Source organism: Rana temporaria, chromosome 3, assembly GCF_905171775.1.
Source record: "Rana temporaria chromosome 3, aRanTem1.1, whole genome shotgun sequence".
NCBI classification, from domain to species: domain Eukaryota; kingdom Metazoa; phylum Chordata; class Amphibia; order Anura; family Ranidae; genus Rana; species Rana temporaria.
Window position 1 is genome coordinate 380,132,559 of NC_053491.1, and position 16,467 is coordinate 380,149,025.

The window sequence follows — 16,467 nt, forward strand, 5'->3', positions numbered from 1 at the left end:
GTGTGCTGGACCAGGGTAAACCCTTCACTTGTTTCAATTAAGCTGAAGGATCTTAACCCAGTTCAGACCGAAAAGCTGAAAAAACTCAGACCGTCTGCCTGTGTTAAAGTAGATGTCACCCTAACTGAAGGCCATTTAGTTTGCTCTGTGCACTGTGTATCCTAAACAATTGCCATGTCTTTCTAATAAAAAACAAATTCCCTTCAGTCCGGCACAGTTGTACAGTCTCCTTTCCTCTACTGTAGTTGCTTGATTTCACTGCACACTGTGAGCTTCTCACAAGGTGCATTAGAAGCTGCAGCAAGTCAGATAGAGCCCACCTAATTTTCTTAGGACCCCATTCTTTGGGGGTCTGCCAAAACAGACCCACCCAAGTACTAGGTGGTGCTCCCCTGAAGGGAGACCACATGGGAGAGGGCGAACCAAGCCAGAAGGCCATGTCCACCCACTCCCAAGACTTTTGGGGCAGGCCCAAGGACCTACACCCTACCAGTCACACATGCACAAAAATACTAAAAAGTGACAAACATAGGGGCTTAAATAAAAGAAAGTGTGGTAGAAGGAAGTGGAGAGGAGAGTGAAAAGTGACCGTAGTGCAGGGGTCAAGTCCTGGGGAAAAAAGTGTGGGAACTCCCACCCAAGATCCACTCACCCACCAAAAACAAAATTATACGCTCATATGCATAATTACTAAACCGCATGTTTTTTTTTTCCTTCGCTGGATTTAGAACGAACTTTAAGCAAGTTCTTTCTAAATCCCGCGATAACTCGTGGCAGACCTCCGCAATGTCTCCTGGGAACAATGACAAAAGCTCCCAGGAGACATTGCGGCATCGAGGAAGTGACAGAATACCCGCACACTACCCGATGAATACAGGAAGCGGCCAGTAACATAAAGGATTACTAAGGCTCGCCTGCCCCTGACAGTGACTAGAGCTGGGCATCGCCGATTAGTGTAGTATTGGCTCGGGCGGCTCGGCTGCTCTAGTCCTGCAAAGGGAACTGTGTTCCTGCTGTGAAAAAAGTGCAGGGACTCCGTTCCCATGCGTTCCCGCAGGACTTGAGCCCTGCCGTAGTGTAATACAATACTGTATTTGATGGTATAATCGCAATTTAGTGGTAAAATTAGGTGTGAAATGCAAGATTTCGGTGGGTGTAAAAAGATGTCCGCTTGGTGACTTCTGACTGTAGGCTTAGTGTGGGCGAGTGCGGGGTGTACCAAGATGGCCGTGACGGAACACCTGCAAATACAGCCTTCCTAGGAACACTTTTGATATTTGCATAATCCCTCCCTTGAATCAACCCACTGCTAGCATCAGGCTTGGGGCTCTTTGGATGAGTGGCAGGTTTTGTGATGATTTAAAGTCTAAAGTCTTGGTTTGTTTTGTTTAAAAATAACAAACATTTTATACTTACCGTACCTTGAAAAAGTATTGAAATTTTCAAAATTTTCGCAAAAACGTAAAATTTGTTTTATTGGGATTTTTTGTGATAGACCAACACAAAGTGGCACATTATTGTGAAGTGGAAGGAAAATTATAAATGGTTTTTATTTCTTTTTTAAATAAATATGTGAAAAGCGTGGCATTCATTTGTAATTAGCCCCTTTTACTCCGATACCTCTAACTAAAATATAGTGGAACCAATTGCCTTCAGAAATCACCTAATTAGTAAATAGAGTCCACCTGTGTGTATTTTAATCTCAGTATAAATACAGATGTCCTATGAAGCCCTCAGAGGTTTGTTAACCAGTTAAGCCCCGGACCAATATGCAGCCTAAAGACCCAAGGTGTTTTTACAGTTCGGGACTGCGTCGCTTTAACAGACAATTGCGCGGTCGTGCGACGTGGCTCCCAAACAAAATTGGCGTCCTTTTTCCCCCCACAAATAGAGCTTTCTTTTGGTGGTATTTGATCACATCTGCGGTTTTTAGTTTTTGCGCTATAAACAAAAATAGAGCGACAATTTTGAAAAAAAATCAATATTTTTTACTTTTTGCTGTAATAAATATCCCCCAAAAACATATATAAAAACATTTTTTTTCCTCAGTTTAGGCCGATACGTATTCTTCTACCTATTTTTAGTAAAAAAAATCGCAATAAGCGTTTATCGATTGGTTTGCGCAAAATTTATAGCGTTTACAAAATAGGGGATAGTTTTATTGCATTTTTATTAATTTTTTTTTTTTTACTACTAATGGCGGCGATCAGCAATTTTTTTCGTGACTGCGACATTATGGCGGACACTTCGGACAATTTTGACACATTTTTGGGACCATTGTCATTTTCACAGCAAAAAATGCATTTAAATTGCATTCTTTATTGTGAAAATGACAGTTGCAGTTTGGGAGTTAACCACAGGTGGCGCTGTAGGACTTAGGGTTCACCTAGTGTGTGTTTACAACTGTAGGGGGGTGTGGCTGTAGGAATGACGTCATCGATCGTGTCTTCCCTTGAAAGGGAATGACGCGATCGATGCGCCGCCATAGTGAAGCACGGGGAAGCCGTGTTTACATGCGGCTCTCCCCGTTCTTCAGCTCCGGGGAGCAATCGCGACGGAGCGGCTATAAACAAATAGCCGCGCCGTGGTCCTGGATCGCTCCCCGAGCGGACCCAACCTCCGCATGTTGTGGGGGGGGTCCCGATCGGACCCCCCACCCGCTAATAGGCAAGGACGTACATGTACGCCCATGTGCCTGTACGTGCCATATTGTGGACGTATATGTACATGCGGGGGTCGGGAACTGGTTAAAGAACCCTAGAGAACAAACAGCATCATGAAGGCCAATTAACATACTAGCCAGGTCAGAGATAAAGTTGTGGAGAAGTTTAAAGCAGGATTTGGTTCTAAAAAAATATCCCAAACTTTGAACATCTCACGGAGTACTGTCATCATTCAAAATGGTTGAAAACTGTATCTAAAGCCAAACTATTTTGCTAGTTTAGGACAGGGGTCTGCAAACTTTCTCAACAAAGGGCCAGTTTACTGTGCTTCAGACTTTAGGGAGTCCGGACTACTGCCTACTGGGAGAAAATAATGCCCCATCATTGGTATCAGTGGGAGGAATAAGACCCCTTTCACACGGACAGACCGTTCAGGTCCGCCTGTCAGTTTTGACAGTGGACCTGAACGGCCGCTCCATGCATCTCTATGGAGTGTCGGATGTCAGCGGAGACATGTCCGCTGACATCCGACCCGATTTGCTAAAAACAGATATATGGGCATACGTCCCCATCCGTCCATGGCGGATCGGATAGGGTGACATGCTGTCCGTTTTCGTCCGATCTCCCCATAGGAAACAGCGGTGCCCGACAAGCCCCTTCCTACTCAGTGAGCAGAGAGGAGCTTGTCATCCACCAGCTCAGCGGAGATCAACGGACTGATCTCCCGCTAAGCTGGCGGGAGCAGGCCGACTCCATAGCGACGGAGTCGGCCTCGTGTGGAAGGAGCCCTATGCCTCATCTCTGGTGTGAGTGGTCAGAAAAGTGCCCCATCATTGGTATCAGTGGGAGAAATAGTGTCCCATCATTGGTATCAGTAGCAGGAATTATGTACCATCGTTGGTGTCAGTGGAAGGAATTATGTAGCATTGTTGGTGTCAGTAGGTGGAATTATGCCCCATCGGTGGTGTCAGTGAGCGGAACTATCCTCCATCGTTGGTGTCAGTGGGAGGAATTATACCCCTTCGCTGGTGTCAGTGGCAAAAATAATGCCACAAGGGCCGGATAAAGGCAAGCAAAGGGCCACATCCGGCCGCTGGGTTACAGTTTGGAGGCCACTGGTTTATGATGTGGGAGGGATTTAAAACTACTGTCTGGTTTTTATTGCTATTCTTGTCCATGCAGGGTATATTCAGTCTCTTTATCTGTCTTGATGGCTTTGGCCCTGGGACTAAAAATCATAGAAAACCCCAAATGTTGTGTAACCAGGACTGAGGGGAAATCTTACAATGGGGGCAGTTCTCTTAACAACTGTCCAACACCAACAAGGTTTTTTTTAGACCTTATACTCCCAAAACTGAGAAAAATATTTTGACTTTAGCTATAATTTCATTCTCCAGCTTCCACCAGAAACTGAAATATCATATTGGCCATTTATTAGAAAAACATGAGTCTCTCGACCTCCAAAGGTATTGCTCTCCCTCGTCACATTAGCACAGGCACAGGGGAGCAATAAAAGCCTATTTCCCAAAAAAAGCTATAGGCATTTTTTTAATTACATTTTTTTGGAACAAGCCATTCTCATTCATATGTGGCCAGAGGATCCCCATTATATTCTAAGTGAACACGGCTCAGAGTGCCATACGCTGCAATAGTTTGTTAGGAAAACCAACCATGGCAGAGCGTTCATCTGATGTTGCAGATTTTACGCCTGTCTGCGCATAATCCTAGACGAAATAATTAGTATGCCTCTTCCAAACTGCCACTTACACATCTGTGCTCCTACAGGAGCGTCTGGGATCCCCACGCTGGAAATCAAAGAGAAGTTAAAAAACGAAGCTCATGAAATATCTGTCTTCCCTGTTCAGGGATGTCAGGATAACTTTAATGACTTCTCAGGTTCAATAAGAACTTTCAAACCCAAGGTGGCCACATCCAGCCCTCCTCACCTGATCCAGGAAGCTGTAAAAGTATTTTCTTTACTGAGAATTCACAGCGGAGGGCACTGGCCCGTTCTAATAATCGCGCAGTGACTATGCAGCATTAAACTGTTCTCATTGGGTTATTTTAAATCAGAACTTCAGCCAAAATAAGATAGAAATCAATAGCCCAGTAAAAGATAAATGAGCAATACCAGCAGTATTCACCCTCAATCCAGAGATTTCCCCTGCTGTACTTTTTTCTGCTGATTGATGGCCTCAGTCTAATGGCCGGTATCATTCAACCTTTTTCCTCTGAGCCCAGCCCTTCCTCTGGACCCACCCCCAGCCAGTGATTGGACAGAGAAGGATAAGCAGAACAGTGATGAGCTCATCTGTCACTCTACCCTCTCCTCCTATAGGCATGCTTCTTGTTAGCCCAGCTGATTGACTTCTTGTGCTGCTTCTTCTCTCCCACTCCAAAAATTCTAATACTAGGTCAGATTCAGCTACTTACATAAAAAAAAAAAAAAAAAACATTCCTTTTACACATGTAATAATGAATAAGCATTAATATGCATTAATTGTGTCCTTTATATCTGCCTGGGGTTCAGCTTTAAAGACACTATACACACACCTTCTAATGTTTTTATTGCTTTAACAGGATATTATTGTAGTTATATTTCCTGTGTCATTTGCCTTACCTTGTAATGACAGACTCACATGTTGTGGCTGCATTTTATAGTGTCATGGCTGAACAACTTCCCAATGTTCATGTATTAAATCTTCTTGCTAGTCCCTATTCACTAAAGGGACAGGCAACTTCTTGTGCCAGGTTATACAGCATCCAATGCATGCCATTTCATTTCTTCTGTGTTGCATCAAAGATTTAAGCTCTATTAACTGTTCTGCATGCTTGTGTCTGTGTCAGATCTAATTACTGTTTAGCTCTCACCTGCTGAGCACTAGACTGAGAGACCTGGGGATTGTGGGATATTTCGTTTTCTTCACAGGAAGTGTCAATTCTTACACCGAGGAAAGAAGTCAAGCACTAACCTGTGCAGTGCCGGGCTGCATGCCTCATGTTTAAACACAAACATAAATTTCTGACACAGGAACGTTAAGACTTACTCTACTATAGGCTGTGTGTATGGGGCAACAAATTTCACCATGAAACTACGTGGTCAATACACATCTTAGGCCTCGTACACACGACCGCTTTCCTCGACAAAATCCATCAAGAAAAATGCTAGCAGAGCTTTTTTGCAGAGAAAAACGGTCGTGTGTATGTTTTTCGTCGAGAAAACTGTCGTGCATCTCGACAAGAAAAAAAGAGAAAAAAAAAAAGAGATGTTCTCTTTTTTCTTGTCGGGAGTCTCAATCTTTTCGTTGCGGTTCTCGTCGGGATGGTTTACGACGAGAAACACGTTCGTGTGTATGCTTAGAAACCCGCGCATGCTCAGAATAAAGTATGAGGCGGGAGCGCACCTTCGGTAAAAGTAGCGTTCCTAATGGAGATAGCACATTCGTCACGCTGTAACAGACTGAAAAGCGCGAATCGTCTCTCACCAAACTTTTACTTAACACGCAGTAACATGAAATTAGCAAAAGCAGCCCCAAGGGTGGCGCCAATGGAATGGAACTTCCCCTTTATAGTGCCGTCATACTGGTTGTATGTCACCGCGTTTGAGAACGACGAGATTTTGTCTTGACAGTGTGTATGCAAAGAAAGCTTGACAAGATTCTCGACAAGCCTGACAAGGAACTCGTCGAGGAAAACGACGTTTCATTTACGACGAGATTCTCGGTCGTGTGTGTACGAGGCCTAAGGGCCCTTTCACATGTACGGATCCCGTGAGGATCCATACTTTTATCATCCGCTTGCTCAGCAGGGATCACTCAGTTGATCCCCGCTGAGCCAGCAGATGACATGGTGGCCCCTGTCAGATCTCCACTCTCCTCTTTGGGGATCGGATGAACATGGACCATCTGTCCGTGTTCATCCGATCCGCAGACGGATGGAAAAATAGGATTTTACTTCGTCTGCAGAAACGGACCATAGCGAGGACCGATGAGATCAGATGTCAGCGGATGTTCATCTGCTGACATCCGCAATCCCATAGGGATACATGTATGTCTGTATTTCATTCGAAAACGGATGGATGAAATACGGACATACGGACCGCAGGTGTGAAAGGGCCCTTATGCAGGTGACAAACCCAAGGTGCAGGCAAAGAAAACACTACCCCTCCTGTTTCTTTCCTGCCAACACTCAATTGCTCCAACCCATATGAATCTGAACAGTCCAAGATTTCAGCGCTACATTGATTGCCTTATCTCCTTGATTAATGGTTGCTAGCTTTACGTTTATAGCTGTTTTACCTCAAAAAAGGTCCCGTGCTATGCACATTTAGCGGAACCAGAAATGTGGTCGTTCAACTTAATGTATACTTTAACCTTCAGTGAAAATGATTGAACAGGTAAATTAGACACGTCTTCCTTGTTTTCACAGCGAGTTATGTGAGGATGGATAAGGGAGAGAGATGGAATCTACTCTTGAAAAAACTGTTACTTGACTGGTATTATATTATTATGGCACTATATAACGGCTCACGGTGATGTCAAAATGCATGTTCTATAATGATACATGAGCGCAACCCGTGCTTGCCACTTGCCTAAGGCCTGATTCACACCTATACAGGTTGCAGTTTGCATATTGCAGATGCATTTTGCAATTTTTAATACACCTTTTTGATCCATTGAAATCTATGGAACCAAAAACCAGAAAAAAGTCCCTGGCGCTTTCCATAAAATGCACAGATGTGAACTACATCCGTACGAAACTATGGTAACTACTTGCCAACCAGCCGCCGCAGTTGTACTGTAGCAGGTTGGCACGGCTGCGTGAATCGCCGTCATTGTACGTTGGCCTCTTTGAGAGCTATTGGCTGTGTGACGCCGGAGCCGATGCCATCCACAATCACTCCTTAGAGAGACAGAATGGGGATCTGTCAATGTAAACAGACAGATCCCCATTCTGTCAGGGAAATAGAGAGAGATCTGCTATTCCTAGTGATCAGGAACAGCGGTCTCTCTCTACTCCCAATCAGCCAACTCCCCCCCACAGTTAGTTAGAAACACCTCGTAGGGAACACTTAACCCCTTGATCGTCCTCTGGTGTTAACCTCTTCACTGCCAGTGTCATCTGTCCACTGCAATGTCGCAGTCCCGCTAAAAAATTACCGCCATTACCAGAAAAAAAAAAAAAAAAAAATGCCATAAATATATCCCCTATTTTGTAGATGTGATAACTTTTGCAAAACCCACTCAATATACGCTTATTGCATACCTTTTTTTTGGACATTTATTATAGCAAAAAAGTAAAAAATATAATTTTTTTCAAAATTGTCGGTCTTTTTGTTTATAGAGCAAAAAATAAAAACCGCACAGGTGATCAAATACCACCAAAAGAAAGCTCTATTTGTGGGAAAAAAGGACATACAGATGAACCTCGGATTACGAGCATAATATGAGAATGCTTGTAATACAAAGAACTTGCATATCAAAGCGAGTTTCCCCAATGGAAACTAAAATAATTTGTTTTGTATTGACTTCATTGGGATGCAATACAGCATGCAGCCAGAGGTGAGGGGTGCCGGCGAGCCTCGGAAACGGCCGGAAAGGCCTGAGGACACGTTGGCAAACGTCAGAGTATTTCTGTGTCTTTCCGAGCGCCGCTGATTGGCTGCTCGTCTTGCGAGAAAACACTCGCAAACTCAGTCATCACTTAAAAAAAAGTTGCTAGCAAATTAAAACGCTCGTTAACCACGTTACTCTTAAACCGAGGTTCCACAGTATATTTTCTTTGCATACAACGTCGCTCATACAAACCCAACAGGCCTTTTTTTTTGCATTCTTGTTCTCTAAAATGTAAAATTTTCCATCACCTTCATATAGAGATTCTTCCCAGCAGAGACACAGACACAAATAAAACCCTGACCCCAACAAAAAAAAAGTTCCTATTATTGGTACACTTTAAAGGTCAGATTTAGGCAGATATAAAAGACATAAATTAATGATTTACTGTATTTATTAATATATCATTAAATGTATTTTTTTAAAGTCATGTAGGGTCAGAATCTAACCTGGTATAGGCTTCTTGCAGTCACCATACAGCAGAGCTCAGAAAGGTGAGCAAAAAAAGCAGTACAAGCAGCTAATCAGTTTATGTGCTGACAGGGAGCATGCTGACAGGAGGAGAAAGCTTCTTCCTTAGTCAGCTCTCCTCCCTCATCGGACAGTGAAGGGGCAGCAGCACAATGCAATCAATGTAAAGACCCATCCTCTCCTGGACCCCCAAGGTCAGAGCTAAGCTATTCAAGTTTCTATTGATTTGCACAATGCTGTCGGTCTAAGGATCCATTGACATCAATGCAGGCTGGGTTCTTGCATGTAAGACAGTCCATTTATTTTAATAGGTAGCCCTACCCACAGAAACAGGGAAAATAAATCCCAAACCCGATTTTAAATTGCGCCACATATAGCTATAGCACCATGCAGTTTAGCCCACGGTAAAATGTTAGGCCCAGATTCTCGAAGGCGTTACGACGGCGCAACACCATTAGCGCCGTCGTAACACCTCATCTGGCCCCGGGTATCTATGTGACTGATTCTTGGAATCAGTTGCGCATAGGTACCCATTAGATCTGACAAGCGTAAGGCTGTTACGCTGTCAGATCTTAAAAGTAATTTTTTTCCCGCCGCTAGGTGTCGCATCGTCGCTTTTCCCCGTCGTCTATGCAAATGAGGTAAGTACGGCGATTCCCGAACATACGCGAGGTCGACGCAGCGAATTAACGTCGTTTGCGTAGCGTACCCGACGCGTAAGGTTGCCCCTGCTAATTAGCAGGTGCAACCAATGTTAACTATGGCCGTCGTTCCCGCGTCGAATTGAATAAAAATTACGTTGTTTGCGTAAGACGTCCGTGAATGGCACTGGACGCCATTTACGTATACATCTAGGCAAATGACGTCGGGGCGACGTCATTTAGTGCAATGCACGTCGGGTAATTTACCCGACGGAGCATGCGCGGGAGCGCACCTAATTTAAATGGTGCCCGCCCCATTTGAATTGGGCGGGCTTGCGCCGAGCAATCTAACGCTACACCGCCGCAAGTTTACAGGTAAGTGTTCTGAGAATCAGGATTTAAACCTGTAGACCTGCGGCGGTGAAACGTAGAGCTCATACATTACGCTGCCCAGGAGCAACGCTAATGTATGAGAATCTGGGCCTTAGTGTTTTACCAAAGCGTGATGTGGAATTGAGAATTAATGGAAGAGCTAAGTATTTCTCTCCCATGTGCACCCAGCCTAAAGCTAAACATACTGTAGATGAATCGAAATTTGACTCGTTCAGCATGGACCGGCTGAATTTTGATGCATGTATAGCTGTCATCGCTTGACAGAAGTCGATTGTTAGATTGACTTCTGATAAACAGGAATGTTGAAAAACTTTTCTTGATCGGCTGCTGCAGCCAATTGGCTACAGCTGCTGATCGGTGTATTCTGACAGTGGCGAGTACCGCTATCAGGATACATTGTCCCAGTGGGGGAGGGGGGGGGAAGATTCCTCCCTTGACCTCACTTAAGTGGGTGGAGGAATAAATTATTTTTTGTCGTTCAGCTTTTTTATTTGCAGAAATAAATGAAATACGTGTATTTAGTGTACGTCCGTCTTTCAGTCTTTGTCCATCAATGTGTGTTTGAATCCTATTGTGCTCACAAGTCGCAGTCTAGGGTAAGTTATCCCACATCCAGCACTGGTGCTCTTACCTGATCAGCCAAGGAGGTAGACAGCATGCTCATTAGTTCCCGTTCAGCCGTCAGACGCCACATCTGCTCCCATTTCATCTTACGCAGCTTGTCCAGAAGCAGAAGAATCACCCCTACAACAAAGAGAAGGGACGCGTTAACACTTACAGCCTTCTCTTGCTTCCATAAAAGACAGTGATCTATTGTAAAGCAAGATCCTTTAAAGTGTATCTAAAGACATTTTTTTCATTTTTTTTAGCTTTGGATAATGTATGATAGTAGATTTGTCCCCAATGGGAGATTAACCCTCTCTACTTGTCTTGCAGACCACTATCAGAAAGTGATAGAAAAATTTTGCACTTTTCCAAAAAACTTTCAATGGGGACAATGTTTTAGATGGAATTTCCTCTCTAGGAAACAGCAGAGGATAGGAAGTAAAGAGAACATGCCTCAACAGGACAAAGAGAACAAGGCGCTTTTCAGGCGATTTCATGCTAAAAACAGCGCCTAAAAAGCTCATGAAAACGTATTTCCATTAAAGGGGTTGTAAAGGTAAAAAAAAAATCCCCAAATAGCTTCCTTTACCTTAGTGCAGTCCTCCTTCACTTACCTCATCTTTCGATTTTGCTTTTAAATGTCCTTATTTCTTCTGAGAAATCCTCACTTCCTGTTCTTCTGTCTGTAACTCCACACAGTAATGCAAGGCTTTCTCCCTGGTGTGGAGTGTCATTCTCGACCCCTCCCCTGGAATACAGGAGAGTCAGGACACTCTCTATGTTGCAGATAGAGAAAGGAGCTGTGTGTTAGTGGGCGTCCTGACACTCCTGTACTCCACACCAGGGAGAAAGCCTTGCATTACTGTGTGGAGTTACAGACAGAAGAACAGGAAGTGAGGATTTCTCAGAAGAAATAAGGACATTTAAAAGCAAAATCGAAGGATGAGGTAAGTGAAGGAGGACTGCACTAATGTAAAGGAAGCTATTTAGGGAACAAAATAAAAATGTACCTTTACAACTCCTTTAAAATAAATGAATGCTTTCACACTGGGGTAGTGTGCTGGCAGGGCTGTGAAAAACTCCCCTCTCCATTGAAATGAATGGAAAGCTCCACAAAAGCACCTGAAAAGCACTTCAAAAGCACTCAGTGTTTTTACTGGCAGTTTAGAAGCGCTTCAGTGTGAAAGTGGCCTTAACAAAAATGGAAATTTTTTTGCTTTTAGATACACTTTGGGGGGAATTTACTAAAACTTGAGCATGCAAAATCTAGTGCAGCTCTGCATAGAAATCAATCAGCTTCCAGGTTTTATTATCAAGGTTTATAGAATATGTTGGCACTTTAATGGCCCATTCACACATCACAATAATACAAGTAACATGTGTTGCTGCGTTGTGATGCCATTCATTTAGAAAAGCACCCTTAGGCAATGCATCTGCGTTTTAAGGCACAGCTACTCACCGCAATACACTGTAATTTTTAACAAAAAGGGCCATATGCAATTTTTAGCACATTATAGTGCGTTGGTACCTTAACACAAAGAGCATTAACATATGACATCACACCCAAGAAGAAGCCATAAATAAGTACATTTACAGTTGTACTCACTTTATTTATTATGGCTGTTGTTTATTCTTTCTAAAAAAAAATATATATTTTTTTTGTTCAGATCTCTGGCTTAACTGCTTGTCTCTCTCAATACTAGTCGATTTGTCTGACTGCCTGAAATTAACACATTATAAATATGGCTTTTCTTGGTAGGTGTTCAGTAGAGATACTGACCCCACTGCCTGATATACAGGCTACCATTAAAGCAAGCATCCACAAATCTCTATATAGTATTCTGGATCATCTGGAACAGAAAATGTGTTAAAATGGGAAAGTCACATAAAAAAATGCTCCTACGTGTAGCACCCATAGGTAGGTGCTAGATTCGTTTTTTTGTGAGTATTGGCAAATTTATTCAGGGCTAGCTGGAAGCTAGGCCTGTTTGTTTTGGTTTGTGTGGGCTGGGAGTGGTTTAGAGTTGGTGACTCACAGACAGTTTCACTGAGACCTCCCTCTTCCTTCTAGAGGATTCTAGAATAGGGTGATCAGACATCCCCCGTTTCAGGGGACAGTCCCCTGATTGAGGACACTGTCCCCAGACCAAGTCTGTCCCCGGTTTTGTCCCCAGATTGGATTTAATAGGGGGCAGGGGCAATTTCAAAGACAATCAGTGCAGAATTAAAATAAAAAAAATTGAATTACACACCCCCGCTCCGCCGTGCCTACTAGCATAGGGGGGTTGTATTTTTCCCATTATCTGTGCCCCTTTCTGATGATCATGTGCTGGTCGGAGCGGAGGGAATATTTATTCAGTTTCGGGCGCATGCCCATTCAGCTTTGCTCGCATGTTCTTCTGCCTTGGCTCAAATCCTGGCCAGCCACCTGCCTATCTCCTTGCCTTCCCTGGCGGAGTGATCTTCCTCCACTCCCCATCCAGTAGTAGCCGGGGCCCGAAGAGTAAGACTTGAGAGGCTGTGAGGCAGGTGGCGACGGGCAGAGAGTCGCTGATTGTTGCCATTACTAGTAAAGAAAAAATATGTCCCCGGATTTCATTTAAAAAAATCTGGTCACCTTATTCTAGAAGGAGAGAATGAGAGGAGAGGTGGAGCTGTCTGGGGTGTTCTAAGGAGCCCTGACCAATCCCAAACCTTGATTGGCAGGGGGCAGGCCTCCTTAAATGCTTAGGGTCAGCCCAGCTAAGGAGGAGTTGTCAGGTGGAAGAACTAAGGATGGAGTACTAGGCTGTCGCGGCTTTTGAGGGAGCTCCCCAGTCTGGGGGGGGGGGTGACCCTATGCCTGGGCTAGAGACAGGAAGGAGCTCTCCAGGAAATTGTGGAGGCTCTGAACAGGAGGCACAGGTGGAGCAAGAGAGGACAGCAGGAGCTAGTACTGCCGGGCAAGTCTTCAGGAGGGAACCACCAATTGCAGCCAGGAGGGCTGGTGAGTGACATGTACAGTCAAGAAGACTGGGGACGCACGCTTGAAAGGACTGGGAGCACGCAGTCAGAGATGGGTGCAGAGCCAGTAGCGAGGACTGCAATGCCATAGGCAGTGGAGTCGGGCAGCTGCAGCCCAGAGGGCTGGCAGGGCCTGAAAAGGGCTGACTGGCAGCAGTAGTCCACCAGTAGGACAGCTAGCACTAAAAATGTTTTATTTCTTGCTACACTATAGTGGCCAGCGGTCCCTGCCTGCAAAAGGCAGTTGCAAAGGCCTGGCTGAGCCAGTGTCAGGCCTAACCTTACTGAAAAGCAAGAGTTGTGCAGGTGGAAGAGAGAGAGAGCAATAGTCTGCAAGCAAGAGTTGTGCAGGTGGAAGAGAGACAGAGAGAGAGAGCAATAGTCTGCAAGAAAGAGTTGTGCAGGAGGAAGAGAAAGAGAGAGCAATAGTCTGCAAGCAAGAGTTGTGCAGGAGGAAACTGAAGTGGTAACTTGTACAGAGAAGTGTATATAGTTGTCCCAATTGATTGATATATAATCCACCAATATACAATCTACCAATTGACTGATGTACAATTCACCGGGCATCCCATATTTCCCTTACCCCATCCAAGTTAAATTCCCTAATAAGAATAACAAAAACAAGCACAAGGACTGTTTTCTGCCTGAGAGTGATTGAAGAATGGGCAGGATGACAGATGGGCCACATCATTTAGCAGCCCCCACAGTGGTACGACTACATACATTGAGTGAAAGCGTGGAAATATTATACCTGCACTTAAAGGAGTTGGAAAGGAAAAACATATTTTTGCTGAAATGACTGTTTACAGGGTATAAAGACATATTAGTTAACTGATTCATTTTAACAATGATTAAAAATAGACAAAAATCAATCATATAATGTACCTACAGATTTAGTTTCGTTTTTGCATGCTGTTTCCTGCTTCTGTGATGTACAGAGACAAAGAGCCAATACAGGGCAGTGATGGTTTGTAAAACGAAACTGATTGGTGTTGAGGGGTTTTAGACACACAGTAATCACACCTCCTTGAAGTTAGTGACCACAGAGAGAAAGCTCCCAGCACTGTGGTTATCAGGAAACAGACAACCAGGAAGTGTGGAGATCAGAGAAGAATTACAGCAACTTGAGATCAAAAACGGACAATGAGGACATGAAAACAGCACTGCATTAAGGTAAAGGAAGCTATTAAGATAAAAAAAATGTTTCCTTTACAAACTCTTTAACGGAAAGAGCACAGAATGTTCCAGCTTTGCAGAAAACACAAACACATTATAAACATCTGCAGAGAGAATACAAAGGACAAGGAAATTTTCTATTTTGGCTGAACACTGACAGATTACCTGCATTCAGGTTTTATGAAGTGCACAGACTTCTATGCATGCTTTGTCTAACGTCGTGCCTGCAGTGGAGGCTAGGTCCATGCTGATAGGTCACCATGGCAGAGAAATACTAAAAAGCTCTGCTGTAAACACTTTCAGAGTAAAAAAAATACATACAGTATTTACAGCTTCATGCAAAGATGTTCAAGACTCACGGGTAAATAAGTTGCTCAACATAAATGCCCCCCCCAAAAAATTACAAAAAAATTTCTTAACACCAAACCAATTTCATTTTTAAACCATGCTATTTAAAACAATACACTTTCCTATTTGTTTTACTACATAAAGGGAGTAGGGTGTAGGTCCCTTAAAGAAGTTGTAAAAGATAAACATTTTTTTGCTCAAATGACTGTTTACAGAGTATAGAGACATAATAGTTAACTGATTCCTTTTAAAAACGATAAAAAATAGATAAAAAAAAACAATCATATAATGTACCTTTAGTTTCACTTTCGTTTTTGCATGTTATACTGCCTCTGTGCTGTATAGAAGCTCCCAGTACTGTGGTCCAAAGGAAACAGACAACCAGGAAGTGTCCAAAACAGAGCAGAATTACAGCAACATCAGAGCAAAAACTAACAATGAGAACATGAAACCAGGACTGCAGTAAGGTAAAGGAAGCTATTTAGCTAAAAAGAAATTCCTTTAGTGACCCTTTAACCCGGTAGCCATTTAGCACATCCAGCAGGTATATTTCTGCACATCTAAATGGTTTTCCTCTTCCTGACCACAATCTGTACATTACAATTCACAGCCACTGTATGCGCCATGCTGAGAGCATTGACCTAGGTTCCATTTCAGAACTAGAAGCATGCACTGGCAGCTACTGATCTCAGACTAGCAACTGGGATTCATTCAGTGGGGTTCCTGATCATGGAAACACCATAACAGGGGATCAAGCAAGAACCATTTGACAAAACAAACCAAAAAATTCCAGCAGTAGCTGTCACTGTGCCACTCTCGCTACATTGTCAATTAATTAATACATACCGTATAAAAAAAAATATAAAAAAAAAAATAACGAAAGATTAAAGAAGGTAAAAAGTGTAAAAGGTGCTTTCAATTATCAGATTATAAAGAAAAACACATCCAGGGGGGTTTATTAAAATACTCAAAAAAAAACTGTCCATTAGAAATATGTAATTATTTAGGTAGTAAATATGGTCATCAAATCAATGCTGCTAAAGTTGGACATCTGGGTATCAATGGTCATAAAGGGTTAAATACGTTTTATTCTCAATTCAGATTAAGGATCCCTTGCTGAAAAACAGCCCTGATGAAGAGGGTGCAAATTCTTTGAGATGTGTTGATGTCACGGTCAGAGGTCAGGCTCGGATACCAGTAGCTATAGCAGTAGAGAGGCTCCCACTGGCCAGCTGGATAAGTACAGGAGCAGGTCACCCTGGTAGGTAATATAGGCTCGCCAGAGGTGTGGAGTCTAAGCACTAACTAGTGTTCACCAGAGCTTCTGATGGTGGCAATGGGGTTTTGCTGCATGTTAGTACCAGGTTGTGGTCCTCAGGATCGCTCCACCAGGTGGTGAGCAAGCCATGGTCCAGTAGTAGGTAAAGCAGGCAGGTATCAAGCAGAAGCATAGTCAGTAACAAGCTAAAGGTCTGTAACAAATGGTTGCAGGTTGGGATCAAGCAAAAGCGTAGTCGAGGAACAAGCCTAAGGTCAGTAAAAAGTGGTAGAATA

General features: G+C 43.4%; 1 protein-coding gene across 1 annotated transcript in view; it reads right to left on the minus strand.

The window, feature by feature from the left end:
* Positions 1 to 16,467, minus strand: part of LARGE1 (LARGE xylosyl- and glucuronyltransferase 1) — a 611,138-nt gene that overhangs the window by 49,920 nt on the left and 544,751 nt on the right. Inside the window, exon 8 of the mRNA XM_040345658.1 lies at positions 10,412 to 10,524. Coding sequence (XP_040201592.1) covers positions 10,412 to 10,524 — 113 coding nt within the window. The remainder of the gene's footprint in view (positions 1 to 10,411; positions 10,525 to 16,467) is intronic.